This window comes from Barbatula barbatula, assembly GCF_947034865.1.
Source record: "Barbatula barbatula genome assembly, chromosome: 1".
NCBI lineage: Eukaryota > Metazoa > Chordata > Actinopteri > Cypriniformes > Nemacheilidae > Barbatula > Barbatula barbatula.
Window position 1 is genome coordinate 24445515 of NC_136766.1, and position 23101 is coordinate 24468615.

General features: G+C 39.5%; 1 protein-coding gene across 5 annotated transcripts; it reads right to left on the reverse strand.

The window, feature by feature from the left end:
- Nucleotides 1-839: 839 nt before the first annotated feature.
- On the reverse strand, nt 840-16324 carry fxr2 (FMR1 autosomal homolog 2). Of its 5 annotated transcripts, none has more exons than XM_079454614.1 (17): nt 15676-16324; nt 12661-12713; nt 11111-11204; nt 10726-10797; nt 8946-9094; nt 8739-8832; nt 8533-8649; nt 7979-8149; nt 7499-7577; nt 7231-7388; nt 6970-7056; nt 5431-5650; nt 4594-4773; nt 4085-4288; nt 3224-3328; nt 2765-2856; nt 840-2560 (listed from the first exon to the last, which is right to left on the reverse strand). In XM_079454614.1, exons 1-17 carry the CDS (start codon nt 15724-15726, stop codon nt 2459-2461), a joined length of 2028 nt encoding a protein of 675 aa, XP_079310740.1. In that variant the 5' UTR covers nt 15727-16324; the 3' UTR covers nt 840-2458. The 5 variants fall into 5 exon arrangements, with proteins under 5 accessions (XP_079310740.1, XP_079310738.1, XP_079310742.1 ...); XM_079454612.1 differs by having other exon boundaries at nt 859-2560; nt 7189-7388; XM_079454615.1 differs by having other exon boundaries at nt 875-2560; nt 3230-3328.
- Nucleotides 16325-23101: the final 6777 nt, after the last annotated feature.

The following is a 23101-nucleotide window of genomic DNA, read 5'->3' on the forward strand; positions in this document are numbered from 1 at the left end:
CTACCCCACTACTGGGGTAGGTTGTAACAAAGGACCACCTTGTATTTGTCATCATCTCACAAAGTCTGTGATGTAGTTGAATACATTTAAAGTGTTGTCATTTGTAGTAGACAACTGTGGGTACTTTGCCTAAAAGTTTCAGATGTGTAGCCTAAACAAAAAGGTAGTTTTAGGTGCTGAAGAAAAAAGCGTTACAACCATACCCGGTCTCCCCTACTCATCCACCTTTGATCCAAGTTTAGTGTTATTTAGATTGGTTGAAGATCGGTACGCAAAATGTATTATTTATTTGACAAGCCTAATTTAAAATTATTATTTAAACTTAACATGTGACAAAACATTTATTTTAATTTGTTATGGGGAAAACGTTTGTTACCATAAGCCATTATTATCTGGTTTACAGTTTATAAGTGATAGAGTAGCGTGATAGAATGCATGCTGTTGATTTCTTGTAAATAATGTCTTCGGCAACATCCTGGAACAAAACCAGAATGGGTTGTATTGTCAACCACCAGTGTGGAATAAAGGGGTGGTTAAAAAATAGAGCCTTTTTGTAATATACCCATAGTGATGAATTAAAACACACACAGATTATAGGATTTAAGTTTCAGTTGACATCTGAACCAAAGATTAAATTGTATTGTTAGTTTAGCATGTAGACTGAAGGAAAACACATTTACATGTACGTACATTAGACACTACTACATATGCCCTGCTTGCTTGTTTTTGGGATAAATGTGTACATACAATGGTTACTAAAACTAAAACCAAATATCTTTGTTGGAAGGAATCGACAATTTAATGAAATCACCTTAATGAGGTAATAAGCTTTAAAAACTGAAATGGGAGAGGAATAATGACCACAAACAATGGTGTCATTCCAGAAATAATTTATTTCATTTCCATTTGAATCTGTTTTTTATGATGTGGAAAGAAAAAAAAACTAGGAACAAAGACAACAGTATTAAAGTAAGGGAGAGAGGTCCCTAACTTTTATCAACCATGACAACCAGGGACATGACCAACGCCTTCAACAGTTTCTCTGGTGCAACATTGAAGCTCCCTGGCAGAGACAGAAGAGGCCAAATCTCGAAGAAAACTGGAGTGTATTACAAAGACAAAGCTTTCGGATGTGTCTGTGTGTGTGTGAGAATGACTGTCTCAGTGCTTCTAGTTGTAGTCTTATGAGGTTGCACTGTTCCCAAATTGCCTTCTTGACCAAAGACCAACCACCCACACCAGAGGCGCCAGTGAGGAGCCAACCCCTCCCTCCAGTCAGATGTGACCAAAGGACTGGAAACTATTGTGTGCAGGCACGCAACCTTCTACATGTACACAACACACATCCAATCCGCCCCTCCACTTGAACCTTTGGCGGGTTGCTGCGAAAATACCCTCTGAACCTGTCAGTGTGTTGTCTATTGTTTACCTCTCTCTGGTTCTGTTTGGTAACGCTGCTTCCACTACAGCAGAAGCCTAGGAAAGACTGCTTTCCACCAATTCAACTGTAGAAACTGAATCCCTTCAGTCTGAATTCTACCGGGTCATCTACCGGATCATGTAATGCTCCTCCAAATCGAAATGCTGCTACTGCATCTCCCACAACTACACATGTACAATCAGACAAACGGTCATACACACACACACACACATACACTAGCGGCTTTCAAATAATGACTTGATGGTGGACAAATGTCCTAATTTCACGTTTGGCATTATTCTGTCTATTATTTTTATTCTTAACCCTACGCTCTTCTTCTGCATAATCCTTTCATTTGCTTGGACAAAATAAAAACACCAAAAAAAACACAGTAACCATTTAATTCATCCCGTGAACAACGTAAATATTAAGGAAAAAATACTCAAGTTTTTCAAATTCAAGGCACAATGTCTCTCCTTTACCCCTCTTTGCCCTTATTTTCAGAGTACCACAGACTCAACTGTCACTCACTTACGAGAGGCTCCGCCTTCATCCTATTGCTTCTCCGCTAGCTCCTCCTCCCTCATTTTGCTAACACTGTTTCAGAGATGCGTCTGTTTGGGAGTGTTTTCACATTCCCACACCAGTGAATACGGACAAACAAAAACAAATAATGACAGCAACAACGACAGCAAAACAAACAAAAATCAATTATTGAAAGTAAAATCTAACTAGTCACGTCCTGTTTTCTGTGTTGTGTCAGAATTTTGTGTCATATCCATCAGCTCCTTTTTGGCAAGCTTGTCTTAAATAAGCACTAAGTACTGATAGATAAGATAAACATACATTGTTATGTGTGGTTTAAAGTAGATGCATTTGTCATTTTTTGTATCTTTTTCTTCTCGTAAACTTGTATAAATTCAAGGGTTTTAGTCGTTTTCATTCGTCGGTTTAAAGGTTTACGTGAATGCAAGCAGGGACAGAGTTCGCCGTGGTGTCTTGCTCTAGACGTGGGTCTTGACGGGGCGAGATGGCTTCTTACGAAACGCCATTCACCAGGGTCAGAGCCTCCCCAGGCGAAGCCACGCCGTTGCTGGGGGAACGCTTGGAGTCCTCCTTACTCACGCTAGTCCCATTTTCCTGTCGAGAACATTTGAATATAATTGAAAATGCCTAATGTTCCAATAAGCTACATTAAAACGTCTTTATCAAAATAAATATTTTCTGTTGGCCCAAAGTTGATTCTGTTGCTTCACAGACATCAATTTGTTATTCAAATTAAATAAATACAAATTTTACACTTACTCTTAAGTTTGAGATAAGGGCTGTGTTTCTATTGCTCACCTTGGGATGTGTTGCATGCTGTGTCTCATCCTTTCCTGGGAGGTTCTGTCTGCTTTGGGATTCGGGACGAGAGATGAAGTCAGCAACGGTTACTATATCCACAAAAAGCACATGGAAACAGATTAAGAAAGTAGTAGTGACTAACCAGGGTTAATCTTACCACTAATATGAAGATAGCGGTATGATGCTTGCGGTATGAATTAAAGAAATATTGCTGGCAAATATATATATTTTTTAAAACTTTGGAACTTCATAAAGCCAAGTGAACCTTGAGATACCCTTAAGGGACAAAACACCAAAACAAACACTGCTAAAGCCATTGTGCTCATGTGGGGGACTGAGGGTGTACAATGTTGATATGTCTGCCTCCTTTTGACACTTTATGGTCACGGACGATTATGTGAATATCATGTTAAAAAGAAATTGAAGTCTCTTCTGACCCACTTGTTTTTCACTTACCCTCACCTGGCTGTCTGTCACGGCTGGCAGAGCCTCCCTCAGGGCGGTTGCCTCGGTTACGGCGGCGGCGACTTCGATTGCGGCGCTGTGGCCTGCCCTCTTCTTCTGAGAGTCAGAGAAAGAGGGGAGAGAGCATGAGATGTCAGGGGACTAATTTATATTCAGTTTATTTTTTGAGGCACTTCCACGAATTCCCATTAAACACGTTTTCTTTAATGACTTGTTTACCACCTAGTGGTTATCTTAAGTGAACGATAATTTCTGGTGATGCTCCTTCAAGCGTTCACGTATCCATATTTCAAAAACTGTTCCATGTCTTCTGATCAAAGAGTTTGTTGCACAAAATGTGGTTATGTGTGTTTGGATACAAAACTTTTATATGCTTATTATCCATAAAATAATATTTAGTAACTAAAAAGCCCTCAAATCTGTGAGACTTCACAATGTTAAACCACCAATGAAAAGCCACACTATGCACAATTAGCCAGAAGTCATGTAACACTGTAAACTTAAAAAGCCATGTATGATTAATTATTTCTTAGTCCTCAAGACAAAACAGTCTTCTCTTTAAAACATGTGAAGAAAAAAATATAAATTCACAATAAACCTAAGCTAACAGCAAGATGCTGCTAAGGGACCACAAAAGAGCAAAATAAGAGAGATACTAAAAGCTGCATTCTCACGGTTTTCTCTCCTCTCACTGATAGCATTAGACACTTTTATTTTATTAACAAAATAGGGTGAATACTGCTACAAGCGAGTTTATACCGATGCAAACTCCGGATGCAAAGATTGCGATTTCAAATGAGTGTACAATATGAGCCTAGTAGTAGTAGTGTAACATAAAAGAAAAAGTTTTACCCAGTCCATTCTCGCTGGCAGCTGCCTGGCTGTCTGATTCATTGGCGGTTGCATCCATCAGACTGGGTTCCTGGTCGTTGCGGCGGCGACGTGAACGTCTCCTGCGGTCATTCCCGTCCATGCTCTCGCTGGCGTCAGTATCACCGGCAAGCTCGCCCTCCCCCTCCAGCAAAGAGTATGGGTTACTGTCCGGATCTTTAAGGACTGTTACACAAACAAACCTTTACTAGGTAAAGAACAATAATATGCACAGCACTCATGGTATTAAACATGATTTTAATCAATAAAATGCTAAAACCAGGATTCCACACTTTTCACCGATGAGTTTCCATTACTTTTTCAATCATTTTCTATTAGTAGGTCAGTGTTTAAGCACATCTTCACGGAGAATGCACCACAATAAGTAATTTCAAGCCAATGCAATTTTAGAACTGAGAAGTAGGTGCTTTTAGGCTTTCCATTCCCGTGAGAATTTTGTAAAAGAAACACCCTGTACACAATGTATTTACCTGAGCTGATAGTGTTAGTGTTTCTGGGTCCCTGTCCTCCCCGGCCCTTGCCAGTGCTGGAGCCACGGCCACGACCCCCACGCTTCGAACCTCTATCATCTCTTTCAACTCCTCTTGGCCTTGGATCTCTTTCTGCTATCTCATCCGTCTCCGATGTATTGGACAATTCAGAGTTTGTTCCTGCAAGGAAGACAAATTCAAACATAAGGCCTGTGTTTGACACTTCTATTTATTTTAAAGTAAACATCCACATGAAGAGATTTTATTTATACAGCTTGATATGTAAAAATGTTCTCTGTTGTGTACCTCTCAACAGGTAGTGGTCTAGTTTTCGTTGAAACTAGTTACTTTGTATTAGCACCTATTGTACTATTGCTCCTGCTTATTGCTCCCCGATCTCTTTGTAAGTCGCTTTGGATAAAAGTGTCTGCTTAGTGACTAAATGTCAATGTTGTGTCTTATTTATCTGACTGTGAAATGTTTCTGTGCCGAGATGTGACCTCTCTACATGTTTCTTAAGTTTGTTCAGGAACTTATGTTTGTGTAACCAGAACAATGGTGAGTTAGTCAAGACAAGTTGGACATGAAAAAACACTGAAAAAATGCTGAGTGGCATGGTCAGAAGGGATGCAGATTATTCAGCAACTGAAAAAAAAAATCATGTTCGGATCAAGCAGCAACCAGCGTAGAGAGAAACACGAGTGTTGTATCAACAAACATGTTGATAAACTTGTTTAACACAATCTTTGAACTATAGAAGGGGTAGTGTCACATTGCAGCAGGTTCATAGTGTAGTAAGGATACTAAGCTGGTGTATAATTTCAGTTGAGATCTTACCATAACCTGAGTATGCGTTGATTGGTTTGCGACCTCGGCCTCTTCCTCCGTACGTGCGCGTAGTCTGCAGGGAATTGGTGCTATCGTCTGTGAGGTAACCTCGGTCACGCTCCCCAGCAACCCCAGAACCAGAGCGGCTGGGGGGTGCACGATATCCCACACCGACCTGACGCAGTTGTTCATCTATCTGTAGACGTTCAAGGCGCAATTGCTCCACCTCCTGTCGACACAGTATATGAATTTGCATGAGAAAGAGAAACAGACAGGTGCCGGGAATTGTTATAAATTACATTTGCAAGATCAAAAAAAATGTACAATTCAAGCATAAAAAAGTGAAAAATATTCAACTTGACAATTATACACTAATCATTTGATGTTTACAGTTAAACCCAAAATATAAATTTGTCATCATTTACTCGCCTTTGAGTTCTTGTTCTGATGAACACAGAAAGATATTTGGAAGAATGCTTATTACCGAACAGATCTTGCTCCCATAGTAGGAAAAATACTTTCATTTTTTTGGTCGTCTGCCAAATGACTAAATGTAAATGGTCTGTTGAACACAAAATACACTTTGAAGGATGTAGGACACCAAACAGTTCTGTGGCACTTTTGACTACCATTATATTTTTTCCTACTACGGTAGTCAATGGTGGGCAAAATCTGTCTTATGTTATAAGCGTTCCATCCAAATATCTTTCTCCGTGTTCATCAGAACAAATACATTTATACAGATTTGGAACAACACAAAGGTGAGTAAATGATGACAATTTTTAATTTTGATGAATTTTAATTTATTGGGTGAAGTATCCCTTTAATGGAATAACCGTGAAGATGATATGAAAATATATTTTAAACTACTTTAATGGTGCTTCTGTCCATTTTAGTCCCTGAAATATTTGTTGAAAAAACAGGTTAAGATCCATGAGAATCAGAAATTCTCTTTGTCACAAAAAATCCAAACATAAATAAAAAACGTATTTGGATCAAAATGACTGGTTTATTTATTTGGTAAAAGCTAATTATTTTAATAAGATTTAGCTTATTTATGTTTGACGATCTTAAAATAAAACTATTCATGTAAAAATATCAACAACATTGCTACAAAAAAGGTAGGAGGCCTACGTAACAGGAGTGATGGTCCTTCACACCATCTCTAACCTTTCAACTGCACAGGCAGCATTTATCGGGGTGAAACGTGCGAGCGTCAAATCAGAATGTGACAGCTGCCCATTTGAAACTGCAGCTGAACACTGAAAGAGGAGGGGGAACCTGGGCCACCATGAGGTGGAGGGGTAATGGCTATTTCGAGAGGTGCCTGGGTAGATAGCATGAAATCCACACTACACCCCTCCCCCTGTTCTACTCCCAAAATATGTATTTTTAGAGTGAGTCGGTACTTAAGGGTGTCCAACAGCTTTCCATGAAGGAGATCGGCTGACAGCCATTCATTTTTAAAGCTCCTCTTAGGTATAATACAATCACATTCATAAATACTATAGTCAGTTAGCCTTAGATAAAGCAGTTATTATGACTAACCTGTAGGTAAGCCACATGGTATTCCAGCAAGGCCTGAGCATTACTGATGTTCTCTTTGGTTCCGACAAAAATAAAGGGAACCAATCCCTGAAACAAGAGAAAGACCGCATAGGACAGTAAGCAAAAACACAGCTAATTTTAAAGGCTGAAAACTTTCCACATACAGGTAGAAACTTGAAATTTACAAAGAGGAAAATATTGACATGTTGATTTGCTCACTGAGGTTTTATGACAGTGAGGGGGTTTGAGCGGCTCATTCACCTCTTGGCCGCTGACAGTGTTGTTTCTGCTATCCCCCTGCCTGCCTACCTCCTCCCTGGGCAGTTTTTTGTCATTGTCCCCTTCGATCCGGACCCGAACCACACCAGATTTGTCTACAATTTCCTGGATGATTTTGCCATTTTTGCCAATGACTTTGCCTGTTGTGAAAGAAACATTTGGATTTAAGTTAAAATGAAATGTGCCATTATTTGGCCACAATCAAACGCATGGAAAAACATGAAGGAAATTCATGTGATATCCAACTCACCTACGAGGTTCCTAGGTACCGGGAAGGAATCCTCCTTAAACTCCAAATATGTTCTGGCATGTTTTACTGCCTCTGGGGTCTGATTCAGACAGAACAAGCATTCAGAAAAAAAATCACTGCTGTCACTTAAAGGTTGGGAGTTTTTGAACTCTGGCGTGTGTAAGATGTTTGTGACGTGTGCATTACGGAGTAATTATTTGTTTCATTTCAAGTAACCTATTATTTTTTTGAGTTAGCCTTCTGCATCGGAGCATCATCAAGGCACATGGACAATAAACAACACTGATGAGGTGTACAAACCACAAAACTTTTAGTCAAGAGGAAGAATTCACAAAAATTTGCATGTCTAGGGGCTTGTCGCAGACCTTGGAAATCTGTCCGTGACAGCACAATTCTGCCAAAAGTCATGTTGTGTTAGCTTGCCTTTTGAGGAAACAAAAACGAAGCACTGGTAATTTTAAATCCCTGTGCGTCACACACCTCTCCATAGATCCTGAATGTGCAGCTCTCCTCTTCCAGCTCAATTGCAGTTACACCCGGAACTTTGCGGGCCTGCTGGATGTTGGCGCCGTGGGAACCGATGGCGAGACCCATTAGATCCTCACGCACCCTCACTTCCTCCTGATACGCAGACGCCAGCTGTTTACTTGTCTGTGACACACACAAATGTTTGGTTTTCGGTTTAATTAAACCACAGGAGGAATCCGACACGACCAGGATATTTTACAAGCATGAGACAAAAATGCACAAGGAAAAAGCATCTCTCTTTCACAGACAGAATCACCACACGTAATATGCGTCTTAGCTGCTGACAGGTACAATAGCTTACGGTTTAAATTGAATGACGGCACATGTAGACAAGCTATTTACAAAATTGCTGAAATTAATTTTATTTTTTGTTTTATAGAATACGTATCTTAGAATAAAAATAAACAAAGATTGTTCCTTATAATCAAACTATATTTGAATGTAAAATTGATGTATGGTCTCATACGGAGTTATTTAAGAGAGTTCTATCTTGTGTATTTACGCACCTCTAAGTGTTTGGTGGCCTCCTCATTGCGGGACATCAACATCAGTTTGGTACGAATACTACGAAAGTGCATGTCACTCAGAAGGCCTGCTCGCTTCACTGTGGATTCCTTTGTGGACTGAAGAAAAACATAAGGATAGCGTCACACACAACAGTGCTTTATAACTGCATAACAAAGTGACTGTAAAAGAAGAATAAATCACTGACCAGGACTATAAGTTGTTGTGTTGAAGCACTGTAGAAGATACAGTTGGCTCCAATTGCTTTTCTGAAGTCTTTGTGGATGTTCTCGGTCAAACAGCTGCCACATTTAGATAAGACAGAATTTATTTTGATTCTTCCATTATTTATAAACAACAATCTATAAAAAACGCATAGAGAAATCCATAAACACTGCTCATGTCTGTGACTTACATTTCTCGGAGGTCTTCAGGTACAGCGATGGGAACTTTGTAGAAGGAGTTTTGAGAACAGGGGCTGTTGGGGTTGACTGGCCGGATTCGTTCTGCTGTGACGATTTCATTGTATGTGGCGTCGCAGGCTGCATACTCGATCACATAGAACTGAAGTGACAAAAAGCTAAATTGATACCACAATGCCCAATTTGATCAGAATACAAATATTCCATGACAGACATGACCTTTACAAAAAACACAGTTTAGTTTAAAAGACCGCACAGATATGTGATGGACCCTTACATAACTGATCAGTGATCACTAGAAAATAACACAGAAACTAATAGCAGGCCAGACACAAAAGACAGTAGAGAGGCACAATGGCCTCTTTCAGTCTCGACACTTTAAATCTACAGAAAACAGACAAATGCTGCTCAAAGACAGTTGTGTTGTGCCACACCACTAAGCCACAGTGATGAGACCGTCCTTTACAGAACATCTTGTCAGGCGGATGGATTAAAACAGGCAAACAGTATAAACTACCATCTGAATTCGTTCTGGGATGAATACAGCACACGCTGTGGGAGGAATATCAATCCGAAGATAATCTGGGACCAGTCCTTTCTAACTAAAGGCAACCCCATAAAAAACACACCGGCCGCATTTCAGATGAGTAGTAACATGCCACCACACTCAATGACCTAGAATGTCGTCAAAAGTCAAGTCTAAATTTGTCCTATTATTCGACTGGCCCAGTATATCAGAGCAAGTGGGTATAAGAGGGAGAAGACAGTTCCCTAATGCTTCATGTAACACTATAAGAGTTTGCCTGTTAACCCGCATGCTGCCTTAACCCATTTAGCCAGGCTTGAGGAGACTTTGTGCTGGTAAACATTGGTCAACAGGCTCAAGCTCGAAGGCTCACGAGTGCATTCGCGAGTGTGCAAGCGGTGCAAGGTTGTGGATTCCCTTCCTAGGGAACACGTACTAATACAAAGTACCTTAAATGGATTTTGGATAAAAAGCATTGCAAAATGCATGTAAATGTTTTGCTCTTGTTATTTAGGCATAAATTATTCAGGCTTTACATGATTTTTGCTAATTATGTTATTTTTTGTAACGGCATAAATTCATTAACTTTTCATAAACTTATACACATAAAAGGAATACATTATATTATCTAAATTACATGTAAGAATGTTTTAAAGGGATTGTTCAAGCAAAAATAAAAATGCTTAACTTTAATTCACCCTCATCTCAAAACATCTGACTTTTTTCCTGTAGAACACAAAAGATTATATTTGAAGAAATTACTATGGTTTTGGATCCATATAACGCAAGTCAAAGGGGGCCAGTTTTATTTGGTCATGAATGTTTTTCAAAATATCTTCTTTTGTGTTCTTCACGAGAAAGTCAAACGCGCATGTCAGGTTTTTACAAACACAAGAATTGGGACAAATAACCAACATTTGTATCCCACAGATGTTGTCCATGGAGTCATATTACATAGTCATACTGTTAGATCAGCAGATGGTACAGTTTGACTTGATAAATTAAATCAATCCAGTGTTTATGGGTAACTGGGTCAGTGCTGCAGATGTGTGTGTTCATGGCCTACTGGAGTGGAACTAGAGTCCCTAAACAGACCCAAAACCTCCTCTTATCAATATTCATATATTCACTTTAGACTGACGTGCAAAGGCTGAATAAGTATTACCAGTCAAAAAAATTAAGAGCAGACCCTGAACCCTACAACGCATTTGTGCAAGGTGGCCAGTTGTACACCTGGCCCGACTCACCTCTCCCTTCATCATCCTCACCCTCGCCATCCACCAGCCGCAGGGCTCCTGCTCATTAGCTCTAGAGTAAACCTGCAGGAGAAAGACCAGGTCAGATAAGTGTGTCTGTATGAGAGTACAGAAAGGATTGGCCAGGTGTGTTTGTGTAGAGGAAAACAGGAAATGAATAAGTACAGTGCCTGATAGTGGGAGCATGCTTGCAGGAGTGTGTGAGAAAGACAAGATATATTTGTAAAGAAGAGCATGAGAGGTCTAGACAAAAAAAATGGAACAAAACACAGTTTTTAGGGGCATTTGGGGTATTTTAGAAGGGTGATGATTCAGATGTGACAGTGATGACTTGAGGCATGTTCTCGGCGACTTCAGAAGTAAACATGTCCCTTACCTCCACCTCATCTCCCTCACAAATGTCCTTGTGGTAATCGGGTGGGGGCGGCAACCTCACGTCACTGAATGGCAGCTGTCTCTCTGGTTGCCAGCTTAGGAAAACGCACACACAGGTGTTAGTTAACTTTTTAACCACAGGGACGATGCATGACAAAATGTGTAACAACTCTTCGCTTATAAACCCCTCCCACTTGAACTCTGCTGTCAAACCTGATGCATTTTTTCCTCGGCAGGTCTGACAGATGTGTCAATTCGGCAAAGAGAGCTCTGATGGAAGAATAAATGTGCGCAGATGCCTGCCAACACTGAGACACTGAGATATGAATGAAGCTCTGCTGAAATGGTCTGATAAACTCACAAGGCACCATTATTCATTAAGCCAAACACCCGATACAGTCCTTATAAATCTCAAATCTGTTTGACCACCTCAACAGCTGAACTCAGAGTGGATAATGCACTAGGGTTTATAAAATAAAGTGTATATATGCAATAAAGTACAGCAAACGGTCTCAGAGAGGTGATAGTGCTACTGGTTGTTGGTGGGTCAGCAGAACAATCCCAAGAATGGCAAGGTCACTGTCCCACTCTCCCTGCCTGCATTCCTCACCGGGCTATTTAAGGACCTTCCTCTTGCCTGAAACGGAGTGTGGGCGGGAGTGAAAGATAGATAAAGACAGGAGGAGTACGAGAGAGGGGGGATGAGGGAGTCATGAGTTATAAAGAGGGGGAGAACTATAAAGGGCTGTCTGACAGCTGCCTGGTAGAAGTTGCACAGGTGCGAGGGAGACGGCATAGAGCACATGGCTAAGTGAAGAGTGGAAGTGACCTATTAAATAAGCCCAAAAGAAATAAGCACAATCACATGCGTTACATATTGTGTAAAAGTGTAACAACTCTATATAAGACCAAACAAAGCTATAATGACCAAAGGCAAAGCACATTGTGAACGACCAGTCAGCCTTCCTACTGCTTAATTATTAAAAGTAAATGTTCCTACTATGGTAGTAAATGGGGTCCAAGAACTGTTTGGTTATAAGCATTCTCCAAATATATCTCTGTTCATCAGAACAAAGAAATGTACACAGATTTGGAACAATGGTGAGTAAATGAAGACAGAATTTTGAAGTCTATTAAAACATGCGCTAATAGCTTAAGACTGTTTGACACACATCATGTGTATTGTCAATAACAAGGTGTCCAGTTTTGTTTTCTTGTGACGTTTTTAATAATCCTTAACATGACAAATGTACATTGTACATTTAGTCATTTCTGCAAGTATATCGCAGTAAATTGTAGTCTGTTATATTGCATCTACATTTGGAGAAATGGAATCAACTTCCATTGAATGTGCATATGACTATAAAAGTACTAAATGATGTAACATTTAAGCATTACAAACACTCCTGTGTTTGAGAGAACCGAGTAAAAATCTTGAAGGGTAAATGCTTTATTTATTAGTAATGTAGGTGACAGACTTAACCATCATCATCACAAAATGAACAGAAGCTTCTAGTATGAGTGTGGACGGAAGACACTCGGCAAACTTACTTGTTTTCAAAGACTATTGTGAGCGAGTCTTCATGTACATCCTTGATGAAACCCTAAAACAAAGAGAAAGAGAGAGAGAGAGAAAATGTGTTCAGTTTCAGGAAAACAATCATGCTAGGAGCTCCTTAGCTTATAACTGATAACAGAACTAGCGTTAGAAATTAGAAAAGACATTAATTCAACTTTCTGAAACAATTGGGGGTGAAAATGTTTATTCAGGACAAGTTGGGTCTCGCTAAAGCAACATATCTGACAAACGTGAGCACAATCTCTTTACAGGTGTAGCGGCATGTGATACATTGAGATGCAAGTGAGGGGCTGGGAGGAGGCACCAAAGTCCCCGCCATAAAATCTGTTCAATCCTCATCAATCACTTCCTGTCATGATTAGGAAATAATCGCCTCATTGCGATTGTTTCAGATCATTGCAATTATTGCAGATATCTATAGCAGACACATGGGGGAGCTGCAGTGACTGCATATTTAAGTGTGTAAATTGTAACCAAGTGTGATAATACGGGTCAAATGTAACAACAATCACTTAAAAAAAAAACTTGAAAACATATACCATAAACAATTTCATATTATTTAAGCTCATCTCAATGTGAAAACCAGCATATACCAAAATGTCCTTAACATAGAAGTAACATTTTATTGTAGTTTTGCAAGTGAGGAAAGAAACAGACTAGAAGCTTTTCTATAACTGATAGCATTTTAATGGTGGCTTCAATTCACTCCTGATCAAACTTGTTTCAGACTTATTTGGCAGCTGTATTATAGACATTAAATATATGACCATCCCATTCTTCGAGAAAAAACATAGGCTTATATTTGGAACAAAAAGGTTGTTTCAAAGCCGAATCAAATTAAATGTCGAAGCCCTAAAACAGACAATTAATCATCAATCGCAACGATTTATTAGAAAATTAATAGTCAGCTAAATTTCATAATCGTGACACCCCAGACATGTTTTAAAATAAGATTATATATGTTTCCAGACAACAATGGTCACCAAATTCACGTTATCCACCTGGGTGAAAATATTCTCTTGTTAAACACATATTCATTAACCATAACACCAATACATCAGTGCTTTATTAATACAAATCCTGTGTGGTGACCATTCAATCATACGACTGTAGTTGCATTTCCCGAAACGAATTCCTGACCAGTTTAGACCAAGAGAAGCTCAGTGCCTTACGTTACTGTTGCAGTTCTGGGAATGTGACACTACAGGGGGCAGGACCCAAATGAGAAGGCAGATGACCAAAAAGTGACAGAGATCCCGGACCATGTGGATAGCACCATGTGCCATGAGGCTAAAGAGAGCTTTCAACTTGACGCTGAGATTAAGGGAAAACTCATTGAAACCATGACGTTAATAAAACAACCTGGTCGGTTAAAGAAACAACTTTAAGAATACCAAAACTGTTTTTTTTGGGAAACTCAAACACCATAATCACATATTCAAAGACCAAGAAGTGCATAAAATATGCTGTGGTTCTCTACTTTAAGTAAACGATGACACAATTGTCATTTTTGGGTGAAGTATCACTTTGAGTTGTTCCAAATCTGTATAAATAAAAGATATTTGGAATAATGCTCGTAACCAAAGATATCTTGCCCCCCCCATTGACTCCCATAGTAGGAAACATTATATTTTTCTTGTTCTGTTGAACACAAAAGACTACATTTTGAAGAATGTAGGACACCAAACTGTTCTGGGGCACTTTTGACTAACATTGTATTTTTTCCTACTATGGTAGTCAATCAGTGAATCTAGATTTGGAGCATCATGTGACCATGTCAACAGCCAATCAGCTATAGACGCTGTCCTTCACTCACCCTTGAGATGGACCTGAATTAATTTCTTACAGTTTGGAATATAACATGTAAGTAAACGATGGCAGAAGATGATTTGGGTTGGACTATGCCATTAATAAAAGCAAATTGATATGGAAATAAATAACAATAAAACGGAAATATGAAGAGGGGATATGATAAGCCCAAATAAGAGGGTTGTAGTAATAGTATTGGGTTGGGGGTTGTGAAGTGTTGAGTGTCAAATAAGATCACCTGTTCGGCTGTTCCATCTCACCACACCTGCTTTGGCCCCTCAGCTCGAGACAGGCGTCACAGCCACCTCACAAAAAAACCACACCACGACTAAATCATGTCAAGAGTTGACGCTTCGATAGAGCTGGAGGGAACATTACTTTCAAACAATTGGAAAACATTCTTCAAGCTCTTTATTACACACGTTGTTGCGGTTATACACTGGCAACAAAACCAAAAACCATGTGGCTGGTCAAGGGAGCGACTGCATCACAAATAAACAGAGCGATCCAAATCTGAACACAGTCACAGGCGACAGCGGTTCGGAAAGGGGACCGTGGTGATATTCTGTATATATACACAAACTGCCCATATCTACACTTCCTTCACAAACACCATCGTGTTTTCGTTTTTAAAAGCCGAGCTGAGACGTTTCCCACGATCTACCTGAACTCAAGCTGACCAAACAAAGAGGACAGGCGTGTGAACACACACGCATTGCCATTGCACGGTAACCTTGCCACTTTCGTAAGGTTAGAAAAACACGGCCCGGTCTGTAAGCAGTGCTCCGACAAAAACCGGCGATCTTCTGTCGATACACAAAAATGCTGTCTAGATAGGTGCTTCGCCAGATCTGAGCCACTGGCTTCTTATTAGCTAACCGGCTAACAGCACATCGTCATTCTCCCGTGTACAAGCTACAAAACAAAAACACCCAATGCAGGCCTTTGACTAGCTAAAGCGACCAGCACCCTGCCCGATAACACCAGACACGGCACCGCTGATCTACAGCCCCCCAATATCTCAGGCCTCTTCGGAAGTGATACTACACTCCGTGAGGCGTATCAGAACGTGCGTTTGCATCACATCAACTGACGCGACCTGGAGATGCTCGCTTAACCCGGTTTAATCTCACATGCATTGTGCTGCAGCTTTCCAGTGTAGTTTTTAATAAAGTTACCTTGTAGAAGGCCCCGTTAGAGCCGCGAACCTCCACCGCCAGCCCGTCCATGTTCGTCGGAGCGTCCCCACGACTGTGCCTTTCTGTAGGCGCTCCGACAGGGTGCGATTCCGGTACCACCCCCAGCTTCACGGGCCTCTCGCCGTTCTCCGGCAGCTTGTGTGTGTCCAGTGTTTCGGATGAGAGAGGGGGCAAAGGTGACAGGGGAACACAGGAGCCTCGAGGAGGGGTTCAGCTTCGGCACCCTTCCCGGCGGGGTAAGACAATTATTTAACGCCTGACTTGAGCGCACGAGCTCGCAAGAGCGCGGTTAGTGTCGGGTGTGGAGCAGATCAGATCGGCTCCGGTCTGGAGAGGACAGGGCTGATGCTGTCGGATGACGCTGGAGGTAAACGAGGTGTTAGCACAACAGCTAGCGCAACCGCTTATCAACAATCACTTAACATGCATTCACGCTTCGTGTGTGTGGGTGTCGGAGTAATTTCGTGATGTCTGAGGATGAGTCCTCCTCAATTCGGTCTCTAAATGCTGATGATGAGAACGTTTCTTCTTTTAAGAGGATGAGGTGCTGTACTATTTCACCCTTCCCCTCCAACACACGCCGTCAGAGTGGACCAGCGAGACTGTGAATGACCCCCAAATCCCCACCCCTCTCTACGCTACAGCCCGCCCTTTATGAGTTTCCAGTTCGTGAATGGTCTATGGCATTGTCAGTCATGAAGCGGCTCGGATGTGATTGGATTAAATTCCGGGGCAGGTCGACGAGACATCTGTGCATGCGGCTCCTGGTTCGCTGGCGTTTGTCCTATTGGCGTCAGCTTTGTAGTTGCTAAATTTGGGAGACTGTTTATTACAAACACCGATTCAGAAAACCCTTTTGTGATGTTCGCAAACTCCAAAGCTTATAAAATTCCTTTCTCTTAGATTTACTGACATAAATTTGTGAAAAGTGTGCATGTTTCCAGGACTAGATATTTTATTTTATTATGATCTAATAGTAATCTCATTAAGTGATTTGATATGTTTTGGGGTCTTAAGCAAATGCATCATGCAACAGGCAGACGATTTAATGATTTCAGCAATTCAATGATTTATGTGTATCTAGCAAACTTTCTGTAAATAATCTGTGTATTTATTTTGAGTCAGACCACTTAAATCATAGCCTACTGTACTCAGATTGTATGACTGCTTTTCTATTTACCCTCCCCCAAACACCACAGCTGTTATTGCCATAAACGATTCCCTAAAACGACACTACCCTGCAAGTAATACCATTGTTTTTGACTAACTTTTTCAATTCAAATGACCATTGAAAACAGTCTGAAAATAATAACATGACCAGTGAAAACAGTTTGAAAATAACATTTCAAATGATGTTATTGTAACTGTAAAATGTATCTCTTTACCTACTGCAGAGGTTATAACATACACATGACAGCAGGGATATTGAATACAACAGAAAGTACTGAGATTGCATGGGGCCAAAAAAAATTATACAGAACAAATGTTGACGGTGTAAATCACCCCAGGATGATGGCGGATGAGTGAGACACGTCAAATGTGTGACCAAATGTGAAGGTGGAGAACTAAGGGGCAGCTAAGGACAGCTGAAAACAGCTGTTGAAATGTGTTAAACATCAGAGCATGAATGATGCATGAACATGAAGTTTGTAAAGGATGTGAGATGAATATATTTACAACTAACGTCGTTCTAATAACATTCAAATATAAAATGGCCTATGACTTTTTCCGGTATGCCAATGTAGTTCGCTGACAGAACAGCTTTGTGACAGGAAATGCGACATAATATTTCCCACGCTGTGACGGCAAACCAAAAATCCAACAAAATTATTTGTATCATTTTGAGAGGACCCGCAATTCGAAAGTAAATTCAAGTGTAGTCTAGCCGCCAACAGAGGGCAATGTTGTGCTAATGTTCCCTTAGTTTGGTCGGTAAAAAGATGAAAAGCAGCATGAAATCGACAGTTGCGGTCTTGTTTATTCAGACCATAAAAACGTTGTGATTAAAACGGATTACTGACACATGTTTGGGAAAAGTGTGGATGTTTCCAAGACCAGATTTTTTTATTATGATCTAATAGTGAAGAGTTTGGTTCCGTTTTTGAAAAAAAATCATGTTTTTTTATTGTGCGGTCCAATTAAAATCAATCAAACTGCAGTTGGTTTGTTTTGAGCCATAAAAACAAAAAAAATACAGCTAACTAAAACACGATAAAAACACGTTAACATAATAAAAAACACGACAAATTTTTTTTAATGACATTTTGGAACCAAACTCTTCATATAGCCTGTGTAACATTTGGCTTGTTCGACATGGGCAGAATCGATCAGCGGTGATCAGCGCAAGATGCATGCCGGTTTTGCTATGCTGCTACCCATCGAATTTAGCTACCCTCGTGTTGTGATTGGGTTGGGGAGGGGAATGTAAGTGTAAGGGCTGGGGTTAGTCCTGTTTTGTATGGAGGTAGCAAAATTTGATAGGGTAGCATATATTTAGAAATAGGCTTGTTTGAGATGCGCAAAATCTGGGCAGAACCGATCACCGGTGATCACCGCGAGCTGCATGCCGGTTAGAAAAGTGTCCGAGTTACGTCCGCCTTGCTCTGATGTCATGCTGACGTGTGCCAAAAAATTGTGGCTGTGTCGGATTGAGCAGTAGAGCGCAGTTGCTCTCCTCCGACTGTGCTATTCAAAAGCATGATGGGAAACGACTGACTGACGACACAGCTTCAAGCTCATTGGCTGAGAATGTCAACTGATACATTTTCTCTTCATTCTAAGAATTAGATTACGCATCTGTTTATTTATATTTACATGCGAAATAAAAAAAAAAAAACACGCCTAGTGAAGTTAAGAATTAGGACATGTGTTTATTTTATATTTCTCTTCATTAGAATTCTTCCTTGTTGTAATTTTCTCTTTATTCTATTGTATGTTTGTGTGAATTAATAAATCAATCCATTAAAAATATACATGCACACATACATCTAAATCAGGGGTGTCAAACATACGGCCCGCGGGCCGTATCCGGCCCGATAAGGCGTCCAATACGGCCCGAGGGAAGATTTGAAAAATAATACAAATATGAAATAAAAGTTTATTATTATTTTAATTAATTTAAAGTTTATTAATACAATCAGGTTTTCGCTGCCATATTATGTTTTGTTTTATTAAATTTTTTATTTTATCATTGATCATTTAATTGGGCTTCTGCCGGAACCCCTAACAAGCATGCGCATTCTAAAGCGCCGCCTACATTTCGAAAACAAAGTCGGCTAAGTTGTGCGGCAAGGACTAGTGATTTTAAAATGTCCAAATAAAGAGTCGCAAAACGAGTAGAATATTAAACGGCACACACGCAGAGAAATATGATAAATACACTGGACAACTTCGAAAAGTCAATAATTTAACTTTAGCCTCGGAAAAAAGCAGTCAATGATCACAAAAACAACAGGGACTGATGAAGCTGTAACGCTATTTGATTGCCAACGAAATCGCAACGGGATCAAAGTCGTTTTCAGAGGGAGAATTCATCAAGAATCGGTAATGAACATTAACAAGTCCAACCTGCGCTCTCGACTCACAAACAGACAGCTAAATGACATCATGAGATTGATGTGGTTGAAGAAAAGAGATGTCAGGAATTAAAATCATAATGCAGATGCGATCTAGATCTTTTGTTGTTAAAGGGAATTTCTAGTATATATTTAATGTTCATATCCAAAGTGAAGTTGTACTACTGTACTAATTGTTAAATATGTTAAGGCAGTTTTTCCTATCAGTGAATTATATTGTATAGCTTGTATGGTTCATATTTAATGTGACCGTCTGTACACAAATAGAGTCTGTTGCATTTTTGTCATTACTAGTTTAAAAAGTATCTGACAAAAAATATTCATATTCAAAGGAAAAGGTTTTGATTGCCTTTACCTAAACAAATTAGTTTTTTCAAAGAGGAATAAGAGTGTTATTGAACCGTTCTGAGGATTTATTAAATGCACCTTTTACAGAACAGTATGTCTTTCTAGTTTTTTTGCTAATTCATTTGTAATTTGGTGCAATATGGTTTAAAAAAGGTGATTCGGCCCGCACATTGTCACTTTTCTCTCCATCCGGCCCTTACCCCAAAATGAGTTTGACACCCCTGATCTAAATGGACTGTTTAGTCATTATGCCTCATCTTTGTGTGGTTTCATCTGAGAAGTGTCAGGGTCTTAAAACAAGGGAAGAAATTCTGAAGAATGTTTGCTACAATACAGCTTTGACTTGCATGGTATGGAAAAATACTCTGGACGTGAAATGGTGGCAGAAACCTGCTTGTTATTAAATATGACAAACATTTGTTATGAACTCTGTCTCTCAAAAGCAACTATTTACTTCATTTACCATTTGTTTATACAATCCTTGAAAATGTCTTACATGTTTTTGTGTAAGCTGTTTATTTGTACATTATTTGACAGTACATTCAGTGATTATTATTGTAACCATCTTCATCTTTCAGGCGAGGCAAGTATGAAGGTAGAATAGTAGCAAAACTCGAGAGCACGTAGATGTGAATTTGAGAACTTGTACAATAAATATTTGCACTTGTATGCTACAATTTACACTCACAGCTTCGATGTGAAAACCTGTAAATTAAAAATCTGAAGTTGAACGCTGAGATTTGCACTCGCAGACAATAGTCACAAACCTGTATTCTGGATTTGAAGCTGCAGACAAGTAGTCACAAATGTGTAAAATGACAGACACAGCTATACAATGACAGACACAAACTTGAAATACATATTTGCATTTCTTCTTACATTCTCATTCGTAGTACAACCTCAAATAGGCACTTGCAACTTCTCAAGTCTGTCACTGCAAGTTCAAATTTCGCGCTTCGACTTTTGCTACTCTTATCGCGATATATCAGTTGCAAAACTGATTTGTGCACTTGCAACTCAGTAGCAGCGAGGGGCGGGGGTGGGTGGCTGCAATGGAGTCGTTTTATTGGTTGGCACATGGCCAATGAAATCTGTCTTCTTTTCTACGCGGGATATAACGATCCGAGGGTAAGTTTTTCTTTTTATACATTTGTTATTTGTTATTCAAATTATTACATACATCACATATAACATACCGTGTAAATACAGTTGACATTGTGTGAGATGTCTTTGTTATGACAACTTGACATAAACCAATACATAACCTGTCAGTGTCATAACAACTTGACATTACTAAGACAACACAACCTGTCACAAATATGTCATAAACATGACATAGCAGATTAAGTATCAAACTTAAGAAACCACTTAGCCTTATGGGTTAACATTACATTAAACTGTCAGCTGGTTGGTTTTGACATTGGCTGTCGTAAGGCCATTATAACATTTTAATGACAAATTAAATTTGTACCACTGTAGTTGAGGTCAAGAAAAATATTCATGACACAGTTATAATTGCCTCATGGCAGCCAATGTCAAAACCAACCGCATGACAATTTACAATTTATGTTGTCTTATTAATGTCAAGTTGTTATGACATATACACTGACAGGTTGTGATGTATTGGTTTATGTCAAGTTGGCATAACAAAGACATCTCACACAATGTCAACTGTATTTACACGGTATGTTACATGTGATGTATGTAATAATTTGAATAACAAATATTGTATAAAAAGAAAAACTTACCCTCGGATCGTTATATCCCGCCATCGCGATGACAACCAAAGTGTCGCGAATGCTAGGTGCCCACCCCCGCCCCTCCCTGCTACTGAGTTGCAAGTGCACAAATCAGTTTTGCAACTGATATATCGCGATAAGAGTAGCAAAAGTCGAAGCGCGAAATTTGAACTTGCAATGACAGACTTGAGAAGTTGCAAGTGCCTATTTGAGGTTGTACTGCGAATGTGAATGTAAGAAGAAATGCAAATATGTATTTCAAGTTTGTGTCTGTCATTGTATAGCTGTGTCTGTCATTTTACCAATTGTGACTACTTGTCTGCAGCTTCAAATTCAGAATACAGGTTTGTGACTATTGTCGCGGGTGCAAATCTCAGCGTTCAACTTCAGATTTTTAATTTACAGGTTTTCACATCGAAGCTGTGAGTGTAAATTGTAGTATACAAGTGCAAATATTTATTGTACAAGTTTTCAAATTCACATCTACGTGCTCTCGAGTTTTGCTACTATTCTACCTTCATAGGCCAGGCGCATCTCAAACAAGCCTAATGTGCTCTGATGTCATGCTGACGTTGCCAAAAAACTGACTGGCCGAAATCCGCAGGCGAGCGCAGTGCTTTACCCCGACTGCGTTGATGAAAAGCAAGATGGCTAACGACTTGCTGACGAATCAGCATAAATGCTCAAAGCTGATTTCTTTTCCATCAATAAGTCCATGAGTGGATGTAGTTTTTGGTTATTTATATTTTTAAAAACACACCTATGTCAAATATAATTTTTAATGAAAGTATAACAAAAATGTCACAATTTGGCCGGTTCTTGGCCACCAGAGGTCCCCAGAGAGTTCTTCACGCTTGATTTTGATCATTGTTTGCACCTGTGCCTTGTTTAATTTGAGTATTTATACCCCTAGTTTTTCCGTAGTCCCTTGCTCTAAGTTTGTATGTTGTAGCCCGTCACATGTTACTGTGAGGTCAGAGAGTGATTTTGGTTTTGTAATATCCTTTGTGCCATTACCCAACTGTGGATTTATATTTTTGCGTGGAGGATTATCTTTTTTGTTTTTTTCCAATTAAAACTTTATTTCAAGCACTGTTTCGTCTGCCTCACCGTTTTGGGTTTAACAACTCCTAATGTCTCAGTCTGGAAATTGACTACTTATCACGGCGGAGCCCGAGACCGGGCCCTGACAAATAACTTCACAAAACAAGATGATATACAGTTTAAATCAGGGTATCTTCCGTTCATTCCATATCCGTTTTCAAATAAAAAACGGAAAATAGAAAAACTTTATTTTTAATGTAAAATTGTTTTTCAACAAAGTGTAAATATTACCTTTTCTATATTTTTTTAAACTGGGAAAATTAAATGAAGAACATGAAATAATGAATAATGCCTGTTTTTTCAACCATGAGATTTTTTGCAAATGTTTTTTTGCAAATGCCACCAACAGGGGGAGCAAAGACGCTGCAAAGCAGCAACTGTCATTCAGGTCAATTTACACAAAATATTATGGCATTTAGCAGGAAACACAGACGTTATCTTTAGCAAGGGAAGAGTTAATAATCATATTTAGAATTTAGGAACATATTTCTGAAATTGACAGCTCTTTAAATTACCGCAGTAAATACATAGATTGCGTATATAGCTTGCTGTGTGCGTGTGTGTCTGTCTGTGTGTCTCTCTCTTGCATAAAAACGTACTGTAGCTCATGGTAGAAAAAACTGACATTATTCATTATTT